The following is a 22544-nucleotide window of genomic DNA, read 5'->3' as shown; positions in this document are numbered from 1 at the left end:
GACCATGGCTTTTGAATGATGTTTGACACTTGAGGGACACAGAGGAAAGGGAAGCAGGTCTTATTTCCCACTGAAATTGGGTGAGAGAAGAACTAGAGGACATGATTTGAGAATGAAAGGTAAAATGCTTAAGGGGAACATTGGGGGATTCAGAGGGTGTTGACAGTTTGGAAGGAGCTACAAGTTGCAGAGGTGAATGCAGATTTCAACATAGAAGAGAAATTTGAAGTAACATGGATGGAAGGGTATGGAGGGCTATGGTCAAGGTGCAGTTTGATGGGACTAGGTGAAATCATAGCTTGGCCCATTGCTATGCTCTAGTGTTCTATGGTTCAATATGGGATGCGCCTGTCAGATGGATAATTTGGGAATGACCACTTTATATACAGTGATGCCAGCTTCAAGATATTACTCCAAAATCTGGGACTGAAAAATCTACAAACATGGGGATCTTCTCACTGACAGTTCTTCCACAGAAGAAGTAAAGCATTTCCCGGTGTAGTTAGTACCAGTCACAGCAAGAGGAAGTCAATTTTACAGGTACATTTTTGAACACGACTTCCTTGTTTGTAATCAAGGCTAACCTGGGTATTATGATTCAAATTGCAGTTAAAGTTCCTTCTCTGAACCTATCCCTGTGCTTACTTTCTAATGAATGCATCACATTTTTGTTCTTACAAATAAAAGAATTAAACATTTACCTTTAGAAGGAGTGACTCAATGACTTCAGCTTATTCAATAATGTATATGAGAGGAGTTCAGGGAAAACACTTGAATTAACATTCTGATCTCTTGTCCATAACAAAAAGCTGAAGGATATTATCATAGACGTATTTCAGATCAAGAAAGGCTCATTTAATCATTACAATACAGAAGAAGGCCATTTGCCCATCATATCAATGCTGGCTTCCAGATCAAGACAATCAGCCTCAATTTCCTTGCCCGAGCAATGTATTTTCACACATAACAAAAAATTCTCCTGATGATTATTTTGCCCTCGAGGGACACTGTGTAATTTACTGTGGGCAATTAACTGTGGGCATCTGTGGGTTTAATCCAATGGACACAATTACATATGAAAATCGTGGAATCATTCTGAATGAATCCTGTAGATTTCTTTAAGTGAAGAATGAAGAAAATATGGGTCTCAATTGCAGAGGAGAGGTGGAGGTGAATATTATAAATGGATATAAGGGTATGCGTTGGGCCTGGGACAAACAAAAGGAAGTTAAGGATAGAGGTATATGTTCTGTGGCAAGGAATGAGGAAGATGAGGAGGATTATGAAGAACACAAACACTGGGACAGACTGAAGATGTCAGGCTGCTCTGTAGATGACTGAAGATGTCAGGCTGCTCTGGTGTAGTGCATTGTACATAAACCCATCCTCCTTCAACACATCCTCACTTAATCCAGACCCAACTCCTCAACACCCAATACCCTTCGATACCTAACCCTTCAACAACCCATCAGCACCAAATCCTAACCCTTCAACACTCAACCCTTCAATGCTCCCTCCTGATTCTTCACCACCCACCACCAACCCATCAAATCTCACCCAATCCTTCAAAAATACCCAATCCCTCAACACCCAGTCCTTCTACTGACACCCCAACCCTTCAATACCCATGCTAACCCCTCAACATCCACCCAACCTTTTAGCACCACCCTATTCTTGTACACTCACACCTCCACCCACAAATACCCACCCCTTTCTCCATCATCTCCCATTTCTCAACCCCCACTGGTACTCCAGTGTTTCTCCTTGAAACAATGATGGAACAGAACACCCAGCGGCAGCCAGTGGGGAATTGTGAGACGAGAGTCTGCTCCGACTCCTTGCCCTGTGCTCCTTGTTGGAAGGGGCAGAGATGGGAGCTTCCTCTGCCTGTAAATCCTCTACAGTAACATGGTTTCCTGGTTGTGTCTGGGCTCACACTGCACCATATTTGATAAGTGACACATTTCAGCACGTGCTTAGACTTGCCTGTGGTATCAGTACATTGATCAATGAGTAATAACCTCTTACAGTGTTTCTTTTATCAAATTACTTTAGCCCTGTACCGTCTGCTTTTGTTGCTTTTATCAGTGGAATAGGTTTTTCAAACTTACTTCATTAGTAACCTTCTTGATTTGAAGTGTGCTTGTCAAATCTCCCTTTCACCTTCTCCGCTGTCAACTCTCCCACCTGCCTGCATGTCAACATCAGCATTCACGTAACCAAGTGGAGAATTGCCCTCTGGCATCTCACATCAAACCAATCAAGCACAATTCAGCCATGGATCCAGTGGGTTCAACAGAATGGGGTAGGTGTAGAGCATCTTGTACACAGAGCAAGAGACAGGGGTGCAGAGAATATCAGGTCGGGAGCCCCACAGCCTTGGCAACCAAGAGTATGGTGGTCATTATGGGACAAGATTGGGAAGAGCAAATTTTATGCCTTATAGGAGTGGCAGTTACAGAGAAAGCTCAGGGGTTTGAATCACTTTAGCAAAGAGGGGAGTGTGCGCAGATTCAAAAGTAACAGTCTAATGGAGATGGATGAATACTTAGGAAGGAAATGTCTGCAAGGCTGTGGAGAAAGAGAAGGAACTGGGAGTAATTCATTCTCACTTTCAAAGGGACTGTGGCCTAAGTGGCTTTTCATGAAACCTTCCCCTGTACTGCCCCCTCCACCAAAGGAATGATCCCAAGTGTTCGAATGTTCAGAAGGTTGATGAGGCAAGGTCGCTCCCAGACCCAACTCCTTTCCTTTATACGGCGGAGATTTTCACCAGCAAGGGGGTGAGGGAGGAGGAGGAGGAGGAGGACAAGGGATTGGTTGAAAAAAAAACAACCTCAGTGACCAGAAAGGAAAAGCCAGCTTCACTTGCCCTCAGTGCTCTGAACAACACCTTCCCTCAGGCGAGTGGTTAGATTGTGGGTATTGCTAAGTAATGACATGAAATGAAAAGGTAGAGGCTGTACAGAGAGACAGAGAGAGAGCTGAGGAAAGGAGGAAGGATATGATTGGCACAGACCAGCAGTGAGGACTGGCTGCTGCCTTGATGTATGAAATCTCCTTCAACGTTATTGGTTTGTATTAATCATATAACCATATAACCGGGCACAGAAAATCCTATTTAAACTATGGGTTGACTTATTCATCCAATCAAATCAGAAACCTCACAGAAAGAATTGTGTAAGATTGACATTTATGTAATGCCTTTCATGCCATCAGAACACCCTAAACAGCTTGAGGAAATATGAAGTGTGGCCATCTGCAGGAAATGTTCCCCAAAAAAAGATGGTTAGATAATCTCTTCTTGGTAATGTTACTTGGTCCAGGGAGACTTCCTCTTGTCTCCTCAGAACTACTTTCGAGGATTGTGTCTCATGTCAAGGGGTGGACAAAATGTAAGCGGGGCCAACTCATCCCTGGACACCATTAATTGCCACAGCTAGCACTGAGATCCCATAAAACCAGAGCAATTGTCAGCCAAAGATGGGGTCCCCACAAAGGATTCGGAGCTGACTTTAAGCAGGCAGCACAGCATCCGAACAGAGAGGGTTACAGGTACAGGGCGGAGACACAGCTAGACTGGGCAGTGAGAAAGGCACTGGGCAATGCTTGCCTTTGTCAATGAGGGCATTGAGTACAGGGGCAGGGACATCACGTTACACCCGAACAAGACACCGGTGGTACTACACGTGGAGGACCGTGTGCAGTTTTGGTCACCCAGCCTCAAGCTGGAAAGGGCTGAGAAAAAAAAAATAATGGGAATGTTGCTAGGGCCGGGAGGCTTGAATTATAAAGAGAGGCTGAATAGGATGGGACTTTTCTCATCACAGGAGACTGAGGGGCGTGAATAAGTTGTAGTCTTTTTTCCTCAGGTTAGGAGAGTTGAAAAGTAGAGAGCAGAAATCCAAGATGGGAGGAGAAAGATTTAAAGGGACCTTTTTTCACATAGATGGTGGTGTTCATATAGAATGAGCTGCAGGAGGAAGGGGTAGATCTGGGGACAATTATACTGCTCAAAAGACAGTTGGTGAGATATGTGGATGGGAAAGGTTATGGGCCGAAAGCAGGCAAATGGGGCTAGTTTGGTCAGCATGGACAGGTGAGGCTGAAGGGCCTGTTTCCTTTCTGAAGAACTCTTTGAGCTTCTCTCCTTCTGCGAATGGCATCATCTAATACAACAATAAAACAATCAGTAGAGCGCCTCCAAGACAGCCCATTGCAAAGTGGAGAAGAGCTCCATGTAGCAGTGCCTCGACGATGGATAGGGCTGCTTGTCTTGGCGCCAGACTACTTCAACACCCGACCACCTTGCTGCAAAAGGACCAGCCGCCCTTCTCAAGGCTGCACCAGTGATCGTACAGCAAGCCCTCCACGCAGTCGCTGGAGCAGTAGCTGCCGGTGTAGTCCACCTGCGAGATAGGGGAGCAGTAATCCCAGGCTGTGAGGTCCCCTCCATGCTTGTAGCACCAGTAGAACTCCAGTCCCTGCTTGGCACACCTCGTGGCACAGATACCCCCAGTGTACGTGTACGTCATTGCACCACTCGCTCCGCAGAGGCGAATGTTCAGGCCAACGGTCGACAGGAACAGCAGCATCCATGTAAACATCTCGTGTGCGATGGGCCTGTCTCTGTGAGTAATCTCCTATTTGGGGAAAGGGGGAGTGATGACAGCAGAGTGGACTAGATGGAGGAGAAAAATTAACCATGAGACACTTGAAGCTGTAATTCGTAGATTAATGAGAATCGTTTGGCTTATTGTGCTTGCTTTTTGAAAATAAAGCTATCAAAATAGTCCTTTCCTACAGCTCTGCAACATTTGCTGTTTTCAATACTTATTTAATTCCTTCCCTCTATTTTGTCTCTGAATTTGCCTTCATCACCATTCCAGAGTGTGGTTGATTGCATAACATCTCCAGTTCAGGGCATCTGGCCTTTCCTTTCCCAACATGCTGCAGGAACTCAGTGGGTCAAGCTGCATCAGTGGGAGACAAAGATCGGCCAGTTGGTACCCATCATCAAGAACTGAAACGTCGACTGTTTTTTTCAACTCGCTGAGTTCCTCCAGATTCTCGCAGCTGAAGTGTCTCATATGGCCCTTTTCACTGGCTGTTTTAGTCCCTAAGATAATAGGAGCATTCAGCCCATCAAGCCATTCCATCACGAGCTGATTAATTCTTCCACTTAGTTCCACTCTCCTGACTTCTCCCCATAACCTTTGATAATCCTGACAATTCAGATACCTATCAACCTCTGCCTTAAATACACCCAACGATCTGGCCTCCGCAGCCATCCGTGAAAGAAAATTATGGAGATTCTCCACTCACTGGCTGAAGAAATTCCTGCACATCTCTGTTTTAAATAGACACACATCAATCCTGAAGTTGTGCCCTCTTGTCCTTGACTCCCCGACCATGGGAAACAACTTTGCCACCTCTCCTCTGCCCTGGTCTTTCAACATTTAAAATGCTTCTATAAAGACCTCTTCATCCTTCTGAACTCCAAGAGTACAGTCCAAGCGCATTCAAACGTTCCTCATACGCTCACCCCCTAATTCCGGGAATCATTCTTGTGAACCTTCTCTGATCCCTCTCCAATACAGCACATCCTTTCTTAAATAAGGAGCCCAAAATTGTAGCCCGTACTCCAAGCAAGGCCTCACCAGCACCTTATAAAGCCTTAACATTACAATCCTGCTCTTGCATCCTATTCCTCGAGACATGATTCCCAACATTGCACGCGCCTTCTTTACCACCAGCTCAACCTGGAGGCGAACCTTTAGGGTATCCTGCCTGAAGTCCCTTAGCACTTAAGAATTTTGAATTTTCTCCCCATCCAAATACTAGCCTGTCTTTTTATTCTTTCTACCAAAGTTTTCAACTTTCTGCTACTTCCCTGCCTGATCTATCTAAGTCCCTCTAGCCTTTCCATTTCTTATCACTACTGGCACCTTCACCTATCTTTATATCATCTGTAAACTTGGCCACAAAGCCATTCATTCCATAATCCAAATCATTAATCTACAATGTAAAAAGAAGTGGTCCAACACTGACCACTGCAGAACAGCACTGCCTACCAACCAGAAGAAGATACCTTTAGTCCCACTGTTTCCTGCTGATCGACCAAGGCTTGTATCTTTCCTGTAATTCCATGGGTGTTCATCTTGTTCAGCAGCCTTGTCAAAGGCCTTTTGAAAATCCAAATAAACAAACATCCACTGCATCTCCTTTACCTAGCCTGTTTGTGGTTTCCTCTCTAAATCAAAACCCAACTTCTGCTATCAAACCTCCCCTCAATGGCAAATGCACAGGTCCTCTCTCAGGGCATGGTCACTCCTCATCGCTCCCAGTCCGCAGCTTTCCTTTCAATCCCACTCGAGAGATGGAAGCGCAAACCCCTTCGCTGATGGATTTAGAAAGCTTATCACAGATATTTAATGCTTCATGGGGATAGGTTGGACAAACTTGTGCCCTTTTCTCTGGAGCTGTGGGGACACCTGATAGAAGTCTGTAAAATTATGAGAGGCAGAGATAGGGAAGGCAGTCAGAAAATTTGTCTCATGATTTTAACATCTGATACAACCACTGGCCGCACTCCTACCGGCTTACTGCAGGGGGCAACCTCTGTACCTGCAGGTAGGCAACCTGGGAGGCTGGCCCCACCTGCCTACTGTCAATCACCGGCCTGTATAAAGACTTGAGCCGGCCCCTTTGGGAGGAGTCCGACGCGTTGATCCAGGTGTGTACTGAGACCTGGGGTGTTCAAGTTTAAGTTAAAATGGCTTCTAGAAAGACACATAAAAAATGCAGGAAACGGAGGGAGATGGATCGCATGCACGCAGCAGAGTTTCAGTTTAATTTGGCATCATGTTCAGTGCAAACATTGTGGGCCAAAGGCCAAAGGCCCTGTTCTTGGACTGGATGGTTCAATGATGATAACTGACTGAGGTATTACAGCACTGCCAATCTTAACCATGCCCTGTCTACTCCCTGCAGTACATTGGCTGCACTTTGTCCCTCAGTTTCCTGCAAGGGTTCCACTCTGCCCTCTGTTCTGCCACTCCTCTGACGCTGCCAATATCCATCCCAACACCATTGAGGATTCACTTCAGATTTCCTCCTGTCGAGTCTACACCGTCGCAATCCCATCAATCCCATCGCCCCCCACCCCCCCCCAAACCAATTTCAATAATCTTTTCTGAAGCTTGAGGACATTCAGCCCATTCCCCCAGATCTCTTACCAACTTTTTCAGACACTTCTTAGAAAGTACCCTGTCCGGAAACATCACTGCATGGGATGGTGATGGCTCTGCCCAAGACAGCAAGAAACTGCAGGATTGTGAACTCTGCTCAGACCATCATGCAAACCAACTATTGACTCCCTCTATACCTCCCACTGCCTTGCGAAGCTGCCACCATATTAAAGGAACAGTCCCATACCAATCAAACTCTCTTCTCCCTTCCTTGGACACAATATCCTTGAGAACCAAACCTCCAGATTTAAGATAGATGTAAAACACAAAAATCTGCAGACACTGTGGGTGAAGTAGAAACACAATGCTGGAGAAATTCAGCAGGTCAAACAGTGTCCTTTAGGTACCATAGCCAGCATTTCCGATACTGTGGTGATATAACCACCAGCCGACTGCAGGGGGCGATCTCTGTACCTGCAGGAAGACCACCTGAGGGGCTGACTCCACCTGGCCAGCTGTCACTCTGCTCTGGAGAGCTGAAAATTAACCTTTTGTTGAGGGCATGTATTACACTCTCACTGCCAATCAATTTCCAGCATTTGGCAGCTTACTTCCCATAATTTCTTTGATGTTTCATCATCACCCTAACCTGAGACGGCCCCTCCTGAGCCAGTCACATGGAGAGCCACCAAGGCATGAACTAGTGTTCAGACTTTTACTGGAATAAAGCCTGTTGAGTTTGTGCTTGCTTGCAGCTACCTCAGCACACCACAGATACGCTGGTTATGTATCTTTATCTTTGCTATACAACGTTCACCGTTCGACCATCTGAGCTTCCCCAGCAAAGTGTTTTTACTTCTTTCCATCTATCTCACATTGGGAAATGGTGATGCCCTTGCTCTGTTTTTTTTTAACTGAGGTAAACAAGTAACAATGCAGATGCTGGACAACTGGAGCAACACACAAAATGCCAGAGGAACTCAGTGGGTCAGGCCGCACGGGCAATAGACATTCGGTTTTTCAGGCCAAAAACCCTTCTCGTTTTTAATTGTACTTTTCCCTGGTCCCTGCACATCTATTTAGACTTTCATCGATTTCCTGCACTATTTGACTGATTCATCGAGGCGCTGGAGAACGCATCGAGGCGGAACCCCACTGTTTAATTCATAAGTTCCTGAACTCGGAGTTGCCGGTCACATTCCCACACTGACCGCTCAACTTTCATCACCCTACAGAGCTCAAGTTAAGACTGAGGAATACTACCTTGTCTTCCTGATTCTGAATTCCATCATCTCAGATCATCGGCGTTTCCGGCATTGTGGTCCCAGAACGCCAACATACCCTCTTTGCTAATTCTGCAGATCTACCCTCTCGAGGGTAGTACTCTTCTCCCTTTTTATCCTTTCCTCTTTCCTTGCATCCACCTTCACCCTTTCAACCACGTCTCCAAAATGGTGAACCTAGATCGACTGAAAGACCATCAGCTACTAATATCTCTATCCCCACAGATTGACATTGACAATGCTGAATCCTTTCATCATTTCTGCTTTTATTTTATATCTTTTAAGTAAATCTTCCTTGCTGTTGTACTCATGCTTCTGTTTATAAAGCAAGGATCCTATTTCCTTTTATATAAGATGCTATGGCAACTTATGCTGCCACTTTCCAGCAGTTGTGTACATACCACAGGCCCCTTCTAGTCTTTGCTGAACCATTTTGTTTTGTCTAGACCCACTGACCTGCACGCAGTCGCTAGCCCTCCATACATATCTCATCCATGTACCTGTCCAAATTCTTCTTAAATGTAAAAATTGAGCTCTAATTCACCACTTCAGCTAGCAGCTCATTCCACACTCCCACCACTCTTTGTGTGAAGAACCCCCTCATGTTCCCCCTAAACCTTTCCCCTTTCACTCTTAACCCTTGTGTCAGTAAGTTTGCGGTTGACACAAAGGTTGGAGGAGTTGTGGATGGTGCTGAAGGCTACAATAGGTTACAGAAGGATATAGACAGGATGGAGGGTTGGGCAGAAAAGTGGCAGATGGAGTTCAATCTGGTTAAGTCTGAAGTGATGCATTTTGGAAGGACTAACCAAAGGGCTGAGTACAGGGTTAATGGTCGATTACTTAAGAGTATGAATGAACAGAGGGAACTTGGGGTGCAAATCCATACATCCCTCAAGGTCGCCACATAGGTTGATAGGATAGTTAAGAAGGCCTAGGGGATGCTGGGATTCATTAATAGGGGGATTGAGTTCAGGAGTAGAGATGTCATGTTACAACTCTACAAATCTCTGGTGAGACCACACTTAGAGTATTGTGTTCAGTTCTGGTCACCTCATTATAGGAAGGATGTGGAAGCTATGGAGAAGGTGCAGAGGAGATTTACCAGGATGTGGTCTGAATTGGGAAACAAATCTTATGAGGCAAGGTTAGCAGAGCTGGGACTTTCACTTTGGAGTGTAGAAGGATGAGAGGAGACTTGATAGAGGTCTACAAGATTATGAGAGGCAGCCAGGTGGACAGCCAACAACTGTTCCCAGGACAGGAACAGCAAATATTAGAGGAGTTGTGGGTGCCTAGAATGCCTTGCTGGGGATGGCGGTGTAAGATGGAAACCTGGGGGCTTTTAAGAGACCCTTAGATAGACACATGGATGAAATGAAAATAAAGGGTTATGGGTCAGGGCTGGTTCAGTACTTTTGGTTTTTAGGAAGGAATATATGGGTCAGCACATCAAGGGCTGAAGGGCCTTTACTGTGCAATGTTCTCTGGTTTGTATCCCACCTACCTTCAGTGGAAAAACTTTATCTACATTTACTCTGTCTGTCCCCCTCATAATTTTAAATACCTCTATCAAATCTCCCCTCATTCTTCTATGCTCCAGGGAATAAAGTCCTAACCTGTTTAACCTTTTCCTGTAACTCAGTTCCTGATGTCCGGGCAACAACTTGGTAATTCTTCTCTTCACTCTTTCTATCTCATTGATATCTTTCCTGTAATTGGGTGACCAAAACTGCAGACAATATTCCAAATTTGGCCTCACCAATGTCTTATACATTACCATAATATCCCAACTCCTATACATTATGAAGGCCAAAATGACAGAAGCTCTCTTTATAACCCTATCTACCTGTGACACTACTTTCAGGGAAATATGTATTTGTATTCCCAGATCCCTGTGTTCTATCACACACCTCTGTGCCCTACCATTTATCCTGTATGTCCTTTCTTGGTTTGTCCTTCCAAAATGCAACACCTCACACTTGTCTGCATTGAATTCCATTTGCTATTTTCAGTCCATTTTTCCAGCTGGTCCAGATCCCTCTCCTCGCTGTCCACAACACCTCAATTCTTAGTATCATCTGCAATCTTGCTGATCCAATTTACCTCATTATCATCCAGATCATTGATACAGATGACAAACAACAATGGTTTCAGAACTGGTCCCAATGGCACACCACTAGTCACATGCCTCCATTCTGAGAAGAAAACATCCACCAATCTGGCTTCTCCCATCCAGCCATTGTCAAATCCAGTTCACGACTTCACCATGAATACCAAGCATCTGAACTTTCCTGACTAACCTCCCATGTGGGACCTTGTCAAAGGTCTTATCAAGGTATATGTTCACATCATCCACAGCCTTTCCTGGTGACCTCCTTGAAAAACTGTAAGACTGGTTAAATACCATCTACCTCGCACAAAGTCATGTTGGACTATCCCTAATCAGTCCCTGGCTATCCACATAATTTCACACTTTTTTTTCCCTTCTCCATTCCTCTATCTGCTCTGGCACTCTGGTTCCCATCCCCCTGCAAATCTAGTTTAAACCCACTGGAGCAACACTAGAAAACCTTCCCACAAGGGCTATTAGTCCCCCTCCAGTTCAGATGTAAATCATCCCATCAGAACAGGTCCCACCTTCCTGGAAGAGAGCTCAATGACCAAGAAACCTGAAGGCCTCCCTCGCTGTGTCATGACTTTAGCCACGTGTTAAGCTGCATTATCCTCCTATTTCTAATCTCACTAGCACGTGGCATGGGTAGCAATCCTGAGATCACAACCCTTCCTACCAGTGTCATTGGTCCCTATATGGACCACAACACCAGGCTGCTCACTCTCCCTCCTGAGAATGCCGTGAACTCGATCTGCGACATCTCTGACCCTGGCACAGGGGAGGCAACATATCACCTGGGATATGTTGCACCTCTTATCGGTTCTCCTAACTATGGAATCCCCTCATTACAGCTTCCTTTCTTAGCCACAGGACCAGACTCTGTGCCAGAGAGCTGATCACCATGCCTTGTTCCTGTTAGGTTGTTTCCCCCCCAAATATACCCAAAATGGTATACTTGTTATTGAGGGGAATGGCCAAAGGGTGCCCTGAACCCCCTGCCTGTTCCCTTTCCTTCTCCTGACTGGCACCCATCTACTCTCTTCCTGTCTCCTAGGTCTGATAGTGTCCCTGTAACTCCTGTCTATCTCCCCCTCTGCCTCCCAAAGATCCACTTTTGGCTGCACCGCTTGGCTCAGATAATATCATGTTCTCAATATCAATGTTAACATTCCCACTTCCCAATTCGCCAGCTTCCACATAAGCTACTCTGGGACCCCCATAAGACCTGCCTACACTACTGAAATGTCACCTTTCTTTTGCACTAACTGTATTTGCAAGTGTGCTGTAAAACTCAGGAGGTCACACAGCAGCAATAGGAAGGAAAGAGTGACCAATGTATCAGGCATGGTCCTCCCGTCGTTTTCCCTTTCCTTCCTATGGCTGCTACGTGACTGTGATTCTATCACCAATGTGTATATGCACACAGTGTAGTGTAGGATGACTGTGATTGGCTGAGAGCATAGCCACGCCTACTGGCAGGTCTTAAAGGGTTGCTCCTAGCCAGACCAGGTCATTCTGGACTGGTCAACCTACATGTGATATGCTCCAGCTTTTAGTTAATAAAAGCCTTGGTTTGGATCAACAAGTCTTTGGTTCTTTCGACGCGCTCTACGGTGACCTGCTAAGTTTCTCTAGCATATTTGTGTATGCACTCAACCCCCATATCGGCAGACCTTTTTGTTTAACTGCATCTTGAATGTTTATATCCCCTCCTTTTATATTTCTTATCTCTTTTTCCGTGGGATGGCAAATTGTGGCAATATAACACACTGCTGTAGTTGGTGCATCTTACCTACCTGTGTGGCTGCAGCAAGTATGAATTTCAGTGCATCTGCTGTTATACTTGTGTATATGACGATAAACTCTTATTATAATTTCATGAAGAAATTCCTACGCACCTCAGTTCTAAATCACCATTCTCTTTTCTTGTAACCATGTCCCCTTGTTTGAGACTCTCCTACCAGTATACATATCAACATCTATCCTGTTATTCCCTCCCCCCCCCCACCCTACCTCCTTTAGGTAGGTTGGTGATGCACCACTAGCCTACTGCAAGGGGCGACCTGTGTACCTGCAGGAAGAGCACTGGAGGACAAGACAACACGGCCGTCTGTCAATCAGCCGACCTGAATGGATCAACCCCACCCGGTCGGCTGCCAATCATCCGCCAGGATATAAGGCACATCCAGCCCCTCGAGGTCAGTCACTCAGAGCTACAGGTAACTGCAGCAGGGACTATAAGTGGAATAAATTGTGGTGCTCTGTCGTACAGAAAAGCAGACACAAAACTTAAAGACTGATCAACAAACTGCAGAGGTAGTCCGCAGTCCTACACACCAAAGCCTGTTGATCAGTCTTTAAGTTTTGTGTCTGCTTTTCTGTACGACAGAGCACCACAATTTATTCCACTTAAAGTCCCTGCTGCAGTTAGCTGCGCTGACTCCATGTTATTGACCTCGAAGGCCGAATGTGCCTTATATCCTGGCGGATGATTGGCAGCCGACCAGGTGGGGCTTGGTCCATTCAGGTCGGCTGATTGACAGCCGGCCAGGTGTTGTCTTGTCCTCCAGTGCTCTTCCTGCAGGTACACAGGGCGCCCCCTGCAGTAGGCTAGTGGTGTATCACCACAGATTGCAATGGCAGAAGCCAGGAGTGGGATAAGAGAAAGCAGGAAACATGAATGTTGTGCAAAAAAGTTACAAAGATCTTGCAGGGTTAATTATACCATGGAGGTCTTTGTAATTCAAAATGTACTGGGGATGTAGGTCAATTGGGTGTTAATGGGCAGCATGGGCTTAAGGGCCGAAAGGGCCTGTTACGTGCCTACATTTAAAATAAATTTAAATCAAAAGAGATCTTTTTAAATTGAATTGAACAGCTTGCCCACATCCAAATACAGCCGCACCCAGAGGACATCTAGTTAAACAGGAAAATCTGCAGAGGCTGTGGTGGTAGTGCAAACGTGCAGGTCATATGGGAGGTGAAGGGTAACCAATGTTTCGGGCCTGCGACCTTTGTCAGAGTATGAGCAAAAAATAAGGCAGGGCAGCTGAATAAAAAAGTTTGGGGAGGACGGGGGAAAGGAACACGGGGAGGAGCGCAGGCCAACAGGCAAGAGGGGGGTAATAGGTGGATATAGGTGGCGGGTAGAAGAGAAAAAAACTTAGGCTATAAGGGAAGTGGGTGGCCCTCTGAATGGAGAGGGAATGAGCTGGAAATTATAGACAGTTAGGGAAAGAGATCTGTTTTCCTATCCCCGTGTCTCCTTTCCTCTAGCTCTGTCTGTCTGTGTGCTGTTCTCTCTCTCTTTCTCTGTCTTCTGTCCTCCAGCTTGGCATTCACACAGCTGCACCCATTCCCTGCTCAGTTCCCACCTTTCTTCTCCTGTCTGTTGGACTGTGCTCCTCATACCCCAGCCATTTTATTCAGGAGCCTGCCTGCCTTTTGCTCAGACGTTGACGAGGACTGCAACAGTTCAAGAAGACAGCTCTCCGCGAGCTCCTCAAGGGCAACTGGGGATGGACAATTAAGTGCTGGCTCAGCTTCTGAAGCCCACATCCCTTGGATGAATAAAAAGAAAACCCTCACCACTAGGTGAATCCTTTTTTCTGACAACACAGCACTGGAGGATTTTCATGTTAAAGGGAACACTGGACAGGTGAAGGAGCGATGGAGGAAGGGAGTAGTTGGAGAGAAGAAGGGCTGAACAGCTTCCTTTCCATGCTCTCTCATGGGCAGGCCATCTCAGGCCCCAGCCTCTACCACCTGTAGGTTGGGAGAGATTCTCTGCTCCCCCATTGACCCCTGGCCCAGCCCCTTCTCTCTCCCCCCCCCCCCCCCCCCATTACTCCTTCCCCACCTCTTTCTGTTTCAGGGCAACTCACTCACCCCCAGCGAGGAGCAACTGCAGATGATTGAACCCAGGACCGTGCCTGAATCCTGATCCTTGACCTGAGCCCGGTTTGCCAGTTCTGCACCCTCTCCTTTTTGCCCACCTCTCCCCCTGTTGGACAGGAGGAATCACAGCACCAGCCACTTCCCCAGGACAGGGTGGCCTGTCACAGTTCAGCGCATCCCAAACTGCCTGAGATAAATGAAAAGAAGCCTCTCTGTACGACAAGCATCATTGTAATCCCTCCAGGCCTGCCCTGCTCTCCTGTATCTTTCCCATCCAGCAGTCTCCACTTTTCCTTCCCACTCCCATCACATACCCAACTCCCTCCACATCATGTAAACTCTTCCCACAAAATAGGATGAGCTTAAGAGGATAGGTTAACTGGTAACTGTAAATTGCCCTGAGTGAGTGCAAGGACTCAGTGGGAATGTGGGAAGTTATAGGGAAAACTAGGGGGGGAATGGGACAAACTCTGCGAAGTGACACAGATACGTGGGATGAATGGCCTCAGGGACTCATACAATAGAGAAAACAGGCCTTTCAGCCAATCTATCTATGCCATTTCACAGTTTATCCCATTCCTCACCACATTTCTGTGACTTATTCTCTCCGTATTATCATCAACTCCCCCCAGATTCTCCCTCTCACCCCCATACCAGGGAAAATCTTCAGCGGCCAATTAACCCATCAAGCTGCATGAATGTGGGATGTGGGAACAAACCAGAGGACCTGGAAGAAACCCAGGGAAGATGGGCAGCCAAAGCCAGAATTGAACCCGAGTCTTTGGAGTCATGCGTTCAACTGTGCTTGTCAGCTTGTTGCTGGCATACACATCTAAATAAATATCAAAGAGAAGGACTCAGAACATAAAGCTATGCTTTCTGTTCGGCAAGAAAATCTGCAGATACTGGGGTCGAGTGTGATGGACCAATGTGATGGAGAATCTCAGCAGGGCACACAGCGTCCATTGGGAGTAAAAAGCAGTCGGTGTTTTTGAACTGAGTCCTTCCTCAGGAGTGCAGGAAAACAGGTGGACGGGTTGAATCAAAAAGTTGGCAGGAGGGAGAAGGAGGAGAAGAAGGAGAAAGGGCTAGAGGAAGGCGCACAGGCTAACTGGTAAGCGGTAAAAGGTGGATTCAAGTGGGAGGGTAAAAACCTGAGAAATGATAGGGGAAGAGGACAGAGGCTATGCATTTATCAGAGTCCATGTTTACTCATAGCCTGTGACTGGAAGACCTCACAGCTTGGAATTTTTTGAGGGTTCTTCCAACTTCCACTGAACATTCCACACTGAGAAAAGTCCTCAAGCAGATTTCCAGATGATGCTTTGCTGGACAGTGTTCAGAAGCCACAACTAAATTGACAGACTGATTAGAGATGCAATATTAGAACAAATCATTCAAAGGCACTTTTATTTCAGTAAATGTACCAAACATACAGAACCGATAAAACTGTACACGTTGGAGCAGGGTGGGGGGGACCCTGGGTGAATGAATGGCTGGGCATGTAGCAAACCAGGAGTCACATCTGCATGCTAAAGGAATGCAGAACATGTAAGTAATGAAGAATTATATGCAATAAAAATAAATAGTAAATGTTACCATGCACAAAAGTTAGACCTAGAATTGGATTGGTACCATCAATTTTTTTTCTCTCTGTGTGTGATCCAATTTCACTTCAATAGACAGGAGGTGAAGGGATACAGACTGTGTGTGGGTGGATGGGATTAGTTTTAATTGGTTTCATGGTCAGCATGACATTGTGGTTGTTCGATGTTCACTGACAAAACAAGGGTAAGTGGGAAATTGCTGCACAAAGTGTGTAACCACTGTGAGCACACATGCACACACATGTGCACATGCCTACTTACACACATGGGGTGGCAAGTTAGCATGCAAGAGGGAGATTGCAAACTTGGCTGAATGGTGCACCAACAACAATCTCTCACTCAATGTCATCAAAACCAAGGAGCTGGTTATTCACTTTAAAAAGGGAAAACCAGAGGTGGACGATCCAGTGATCATTGGTGGAGAGGGTGAGCAAATTTAAGTCACTATCTCGGAGGATCTTTCCTGGACCCAACACACTAAAAGCATTGTGAAAGCACCTCTACTTCTTCAGGAGGTTTGGTATCAGAAACACTAGCAAATTTCTACAGATGTGTGGTGGAAAGTGTGCTGACTGGCTGCATCACAGTCTGGTCTGGGGACACCGATACCCCTGTGTGTAAAGCCCTGCCAAAAGTAGTGGACACAGCCCAGGACATCACAGGCAAAACCCTCCCCACCATTAATATCATCTATCAAGAATGCTGCAGTCAGAGAGCAGTAGCAGTCATCAGTTATCCAGCGCCTTCACTGTTCTTGCTGCTGTACCAGGTTCGGGAACAGCCACTCCCCCTCCACCATCAGACTCTTCAACAACACACTCAATCAGGGGCTCATTTAAGGACTCTTACTTGTGTATTTAATTGATTTTTTTCTCTGTTTTGTACAGTCAGGTTTTTTTTACACTTCTTTATTTGTTTACATGTATATGTATTTTCTTCAGTACAGTTTTTTGCACTAACAATTAGTGATAATTCTGCCTTCCCACAGGATAAAGAATCTCAGGGTTGCATGTGACGTATGTATGCTGACAAGAAATCTGGCACACCTACACACACATCTACACATAAACACGCCTGCACACACCTACACCTGCTCATATATCTACACACGCGCACGCACACACACACACACACACACACAGACACACACACACACAACACACACACACACACACACACACACACACACACAGAGTATACATGCACATCTATACACAGACCTCCATACACCTACCTACACAAACACTCACTCCTACGCACACCTATATGGATCACACACTATACACACACACACACATACACACACCTGCATGCACACACCTGAAAGCACAAATACGCACGTGCATGCACACACACATATTTATAGACACCCACACATCTAAACACACAGACACAAATACCTGCACATATACACCCCTACACACACAGACAATTGTACACACACCTTCACACACACAGACACTCGTACATGCACACACCTACACATGCACACCTTCTCTCTCTCTCTCTCTCTCTCTCTCTCTCTCTCTCACACACACATACACATACGTTCAGGGATTCTGAATGGTAACCCATGACTTACCACATCCAGATGGATGCCTATTCCGGGACCATCCATGCCAAATGATGTCCCCAATCTGGCCAAGCTAAACCCTGCATGTGTGTGATTCGCAGGTCCCAGCTAGGTGGTGGAAGCTAAACTGCTGGGAAATTTTCTTCCAAGGTCACCCACACTCCCCACCTTCATCTGACCCATTCTCCTGCACCCACCTGCGTGTTGACCCAAGATGATCCAACTTCATTCCTCTAGAGTGCACGACCTCTCATGCATCCCCAACCAATGAGACCTCTCTGTGACTATCTGTCACTACCATTGACAAGCAATCCTATCCCTTGATCATTGCTCCTGGAGACTCCGTCCCCTGACAACTGATCCTCCCCCATCCCACCTGCTCACGCTGCCTCTGCTTCCATGATCCTGGCAGCCACTTCTTGGCTCAATCCCACTGCTCATCGATCAAATCTGAGCCTTTTCCCCAACCATGCGATTGTTCGCCCTTTGGTTCCCAATCCTGACCCAGGGCTAAACTGGCTTCCTTCTGGTGCAGATGACAGTCTTAGCCTTGACCTTCTTCAAGGTCATATCAGTTGCCCTCAGCTCCTTAGGTCTTGACCATGATTAAACCATCTGCGGTGAGTCCTCAAATGACCTTCAGTGAACCATTGAATACTTGGAGACAAGGTAGCTTTAACCAAAAGTAGGCATTGTTACGAACTCAGCAATTAAAACCCATCCTTAATTCACCAAAACTATAGAAAATATGCGCAGGAGAACAGGTGTCATTGGCCCTTGAGAAAATGCTGGTGAACGAGTTAAGTCTTATTGGGTCACTGCATTCCAGGCAGACCCATGCAGCCACAGGGAGAATCAGCAAACTCCATTGGAGGCCAGGGTTGAACTCCGGGTCTCTGGCACTGGGAGGAGGCAGCACTACCTGCCGCACCACTGTGCTGACTGGAGGCTATTGTGAACAGTGAAGACAGCACTGGGTAGTGTGTTGATCTCAGACAGCATGGGCATGGTAAGAACTTCATCGATGAAGGCATCACGCTGGAAGCCCTGGATCCCACTGTACTCAGGATGACTTGTGAGTGGGTGGGGAAGTGGGAGGTGCTGCCTTCACTGTGTAACCTGGATATGGAAGCCACAGAGGGGAGGTGCTGGGGCAAGAAGATGTCTCATCCGTGGAGGGAGGCCTGGAGAGGTTTTCTCCTGTCCTGCAGCTGAGACACGTCTTTCCAACAGTCCAGAGCCCACAGGATCAGAGCTTGTAATGAATACGCAGGAATGCTGGAGGAACTCAGGTGGACTCACAGCATCCCGAGGGGGCAAAGATATGTTCCGCTGAATGCTGCGAGACCTACTATTTCTCCAGCATCCCTGTGCATTTACTGCAATCACAGAATCTGAAAATATTCTTGCTTCACTCAGAGCAGAGTTTGTGCCTCCAATATATGGTCCTGAGGTAGCCCATGTCAGCCTAAATAGTTATGGTGCCTTTCTGCACCTGGATATGCTGTGGAACATCCTGCACTGGGTCTGCATGTTCCACAGCCCCCACAATGGCAGGAAACTCCAAACCAACAGCCAGTACCTTGGCTCTCGTGGAATGTCACACAGCAACAGGACTTAAAATGGGAGCGTGTCCTAGAACAGAAATAGCAGCTTGGTGGTGGGGAGAGTTGGGCAGGATGAGATAGGAGAACAGTGCAGTGGAATGGCACAGAGGAACAGACGTGGAGCCAGATGGTGAGACAGAACAATGAGATGAGGCAATGTCGAGGGAGGAGAGGCAAAACAGTCACAGTCACAGGACTGGTCTGGGTAGTGGGATGGAGCACTGAGACAGTGAAAAGACACAGTGACGGGACAGGGTGGCAGGAGAGTATCTCGGCAGAGCAGCCCATTGCACTGCCGAGGAGTTTGGACTGAATTATGTGCAGCATTTCTGTTTCTTTGTGGGTTTCTTCACCAACTCCACTGTCTTCCCTTGAAGCTTCTCTCCTTGTTGTCTCAGCAATCTGCAAAGGCACAGAGTTCACAGAGAGATATAGCATGGTATCAGGCCCTTTGACACACCCTGACTGTGCTGATCATCAACCACCCCCTCACAGTAACCTAATCCCATTTTATTCTCCCCACGTTTCCATCAACTGCCTATATGCATGCTGGGGGTAATTAATTCCGCCCTGCTTGCTTTTGGGAGGTGGCGGGAAACCAGAGCCCCCAGGAGTAACCCATGCGGCCACAGGGAGAATCAGCAAACTCCATTGGAGGCCAGGGTCGAACCCCGGGTCTCTGGCACTGGGAGGAGGCAGCACTACCTGCCGCACCACTGTGCTGACTGGAGGCTATTGTGAACAGTGAGGACAGCACTGGGCAGTGTGTTGATCTCAGACAGCATGGGCATGGCAAGAACTTCATCGATGAAAGGCATCACGCTGGAAGCCCTGGATCCCATTGTGCTTCACTTACTTTAAGAGATGGATCATGGGTGCAATGATATTGTGACCTGTGCAGGCACTGCATTCGTAGAAGAGGATGTTGTACTCCTGGAGCAAGAGAGAGAGAGAGGGTAAGAACATCCCACACCATGCAGATTTAACTGCAATCACTATTTCACAACCTAGCACTCAGGTTACCTGAAGGCTTCTATTCTATTAATAATACCTAATGCACCAGGTTACTTGTAGACATCTCTTCCATCAATAATACCCATACACCAGGTTATCTGGAGATATCCCTTTCATCAATAACACCTAATGCACCAGGTTACCTGTAAACATCTCTTCTACCAATAATACCCATTGCACCAGTTTGCCTGAAGGTATCCCTTCCATTAATAGCACCTAATTCACCAGGTTACCTGTAGACAACTCATCCACCAGTAATACCCATTGCACCGGGTTACCTAGAGGTATCCCTTCCATCAATAATACCTAATGCACTAGGTTACCTGTAGCTATCTCTTCCACCAATAATAACTATTGCACTAGGATACCTTTCAGATTCAGATTTATTGTCAGTGTACATATATGACCTTCACATACAACCCTGAGATTCCTTTTTCCAGCGGCAAAATTACCACTAATTGGTAATGCAGAAATAAACTGTACACAGTGTAAACATGTAAACAATCAAAAGATCTGTAAACAGATGACAAATATAAACAAACTGTGCAATATAGGAAGAGCAAAGAAAATCCATAAAGTGCACAAGTACGAGTCCTTAAATGAGCCCCTGATTGAGTTTGATGTTGAGGAGTCTGATGGTGGAGGGAGAGCAGCTGTTCCTGAACCTGGGGGTGCGAGTCTTGTGGCCCCTAGACCTCTTTCCTGATGGCAGCAGCGAGAACAGAGCTGGGTGGTGAGGGTCTTTGATGATTACTGCTGCTCCCCAACAATGATCCCTGTAGATGTACTCAATAGTGGGGAGGGTTTTGTCTGTAATGTCCTGGGCTGTGCCCACTACCTTTTGCAGGACTTTATGCCCAGGGGTATGGGTGTCCCCATACCAGACCATGATGCAGTCAGTCAGCACACTTTCCACTACACCTCTGTAGAAGTTTGCCAGGATTTTTAATGTCACACCAAAGCCCCACAAACTGCTGAGGAAGTGGAGGCGCTGATGTGCCTTCTTCACGATGCCATTGATGTGTTGGGTCCAGGAAAGATCCTCCGAGATAGTGACTCCCAAGAACCTAAATGTGCTCACCCTCTCCACCTCTGATCCCCCCAATGATCATTGGATTGTACACCTTTGGTTTTCCTTTCCTGAAGTCTACAATCAGCTCCTTCGTTTCGGTGACATTGAGTGTGAGGTTGTTGTTGGTGCCCCATTCAGCCAAGTTTTCAATCTCCCTCCTGTGTGCTGACTTATTGCCCTTTTTTTATATAACCCACTACAGTGGTATCATCAGTGCATTTGTAGATGGTGTTACTGTCATACCAAGCTACACAGTCGTAGATGTAAAGTGAGTAAAGGAGGGGGCTAAGAACACATCCCTGTGGTGCTCCGGTACTGATGGAGATCATGGAGGAGAAGTTCTTACCAATCCTCACTGATTGAAGTCTGGAGGAGAGGAAACCCATGATCCAATTACACAGTGGGGTGTTGAATCCCAGGTCTTGAAGTTTGCTTATCTGTTTTGAGGGGATGATGGTGTTAAATGCTAAACTGTAGTCAATAAAGAACATCCTGATGAATACATCTTTGGTGTCCAGGTGATCCAGGGCTTTTTGTAGAGCCAGTGAAATGGCATCCACCATAGACCTGTTGCCTCGATGGGTGAAATGGAATAGATTCATGTCATCGCTCAGACAGGAGCTAATATTCTTCAACACCAGCCTTTCAAAACACTTCATTGCTGTTGATGTAAATGGTACTGGTCAATAGTCACTAAGAAGGTTACTGCACTCTTCTTGGGCACCGGTATGATTGATGCCTGTTTGAAACAGGTGAGTACCACGACCTGCTGGAGTGAGATATTGAAGATATCCATGAATACCTTGGTAAGTTGATCAGCCCAGATCTTTAGTATTCAGCCAGGTACTCCATCCGTCCCAGATGCTTTCCTTGGATTCACTCTCCTGAAGGCAACGTATACATCATCCTCAGATACGGACAGGGTGGGATCGTCAGGGTGCAGAGGGGTTGGTCTTCATTGTTACTGTTGTCAAATCAGGCATCGAGTTCCTCTGGTAGAGAAGCTTTGCTATCAGCTACTTTAACAGATTTGCTTTTGTAACAGGCTGGCATTTAGTCCCTCCCGCAGCTGTCGGGCTGATTCCATTTTCATCCTAAGTCTCCATTTTGTCTAGGAGATAGCCTTCCGCAGGTCATGCTTATTCCTGCTGTGCTGATCTGGATCTCCGGACTTAAATACCTGTG

General features: G+C 46.5%; 2 protein-coding genes across 5 annotated transcripts in view; both read right to left on the bottom strand.

Moving 5' to 3' along the window:
• Nucleotides 1-833: 833 nt before the first annotated feature.
• LOC138765525 (uncharacterized) lies at nt 834-18037 on the bottom strand. The gene is made up of 5 exons (XM_069942555.1): nt 17965-18037; nt 16703-16795; nt 15225-15318; nt 14478-14592; nt 834-4643 (listed from the first exon to the last, which is right to left on the bottom strand). The coding sequence occupies exons 1-5, from the start codon at nt 18035-18037 to the stop codon at nt 4293-4295; spliced, it is 726 nt and encodes a 241-aa protein (XP_069798656.1). The 3' UTR covers nt 834-4292.
• LOC138764854 (uncharacterized) overlaps nt 15870-22544 on the bottom strand; it is a 100518-nt gene continuing 93843 nt past the window's right edge. For all 4 annotated transcript variants that reach the window (XM_069941208.1, XM_069941211.1, XM_069941210.1 and 1 more), the window contains exons 38-39: nt 20130-20206; nt 15870-19675 (exon numbers count right to left, since the gene is read on the bottom strand). In XM_069941208.1, coding sequence (XP_069797309.1) covers nt 19588-19675; nt 20130-20206 — 165 coding nt within the window. In that variant the 3' untranslated portion in view covers nt 15870-19587. The remainder of the gene's footprint in view (nt 19676-20129; nt 20207-22544) is intronic.

Source organism: Narcine bancroftii, chromosome 5 (assembly GCF_036971445.1).
Source record: "Narcine bancroftii isolate sNarBan1 chromosome 5, sNarBan1.hap1, whole genome shotgun sequence".
Lineage (NCBI taxonomy): Eukaryota > Metazoa > Chordata > Chondrichthyes > Torpediniformes > Narcinidae > Narcine > Narcine bancroftii.
Note: the sequence above shows the minus strand (reverse complement) of the source record. Positions and strands in the feature narration are given on the sequence as shown.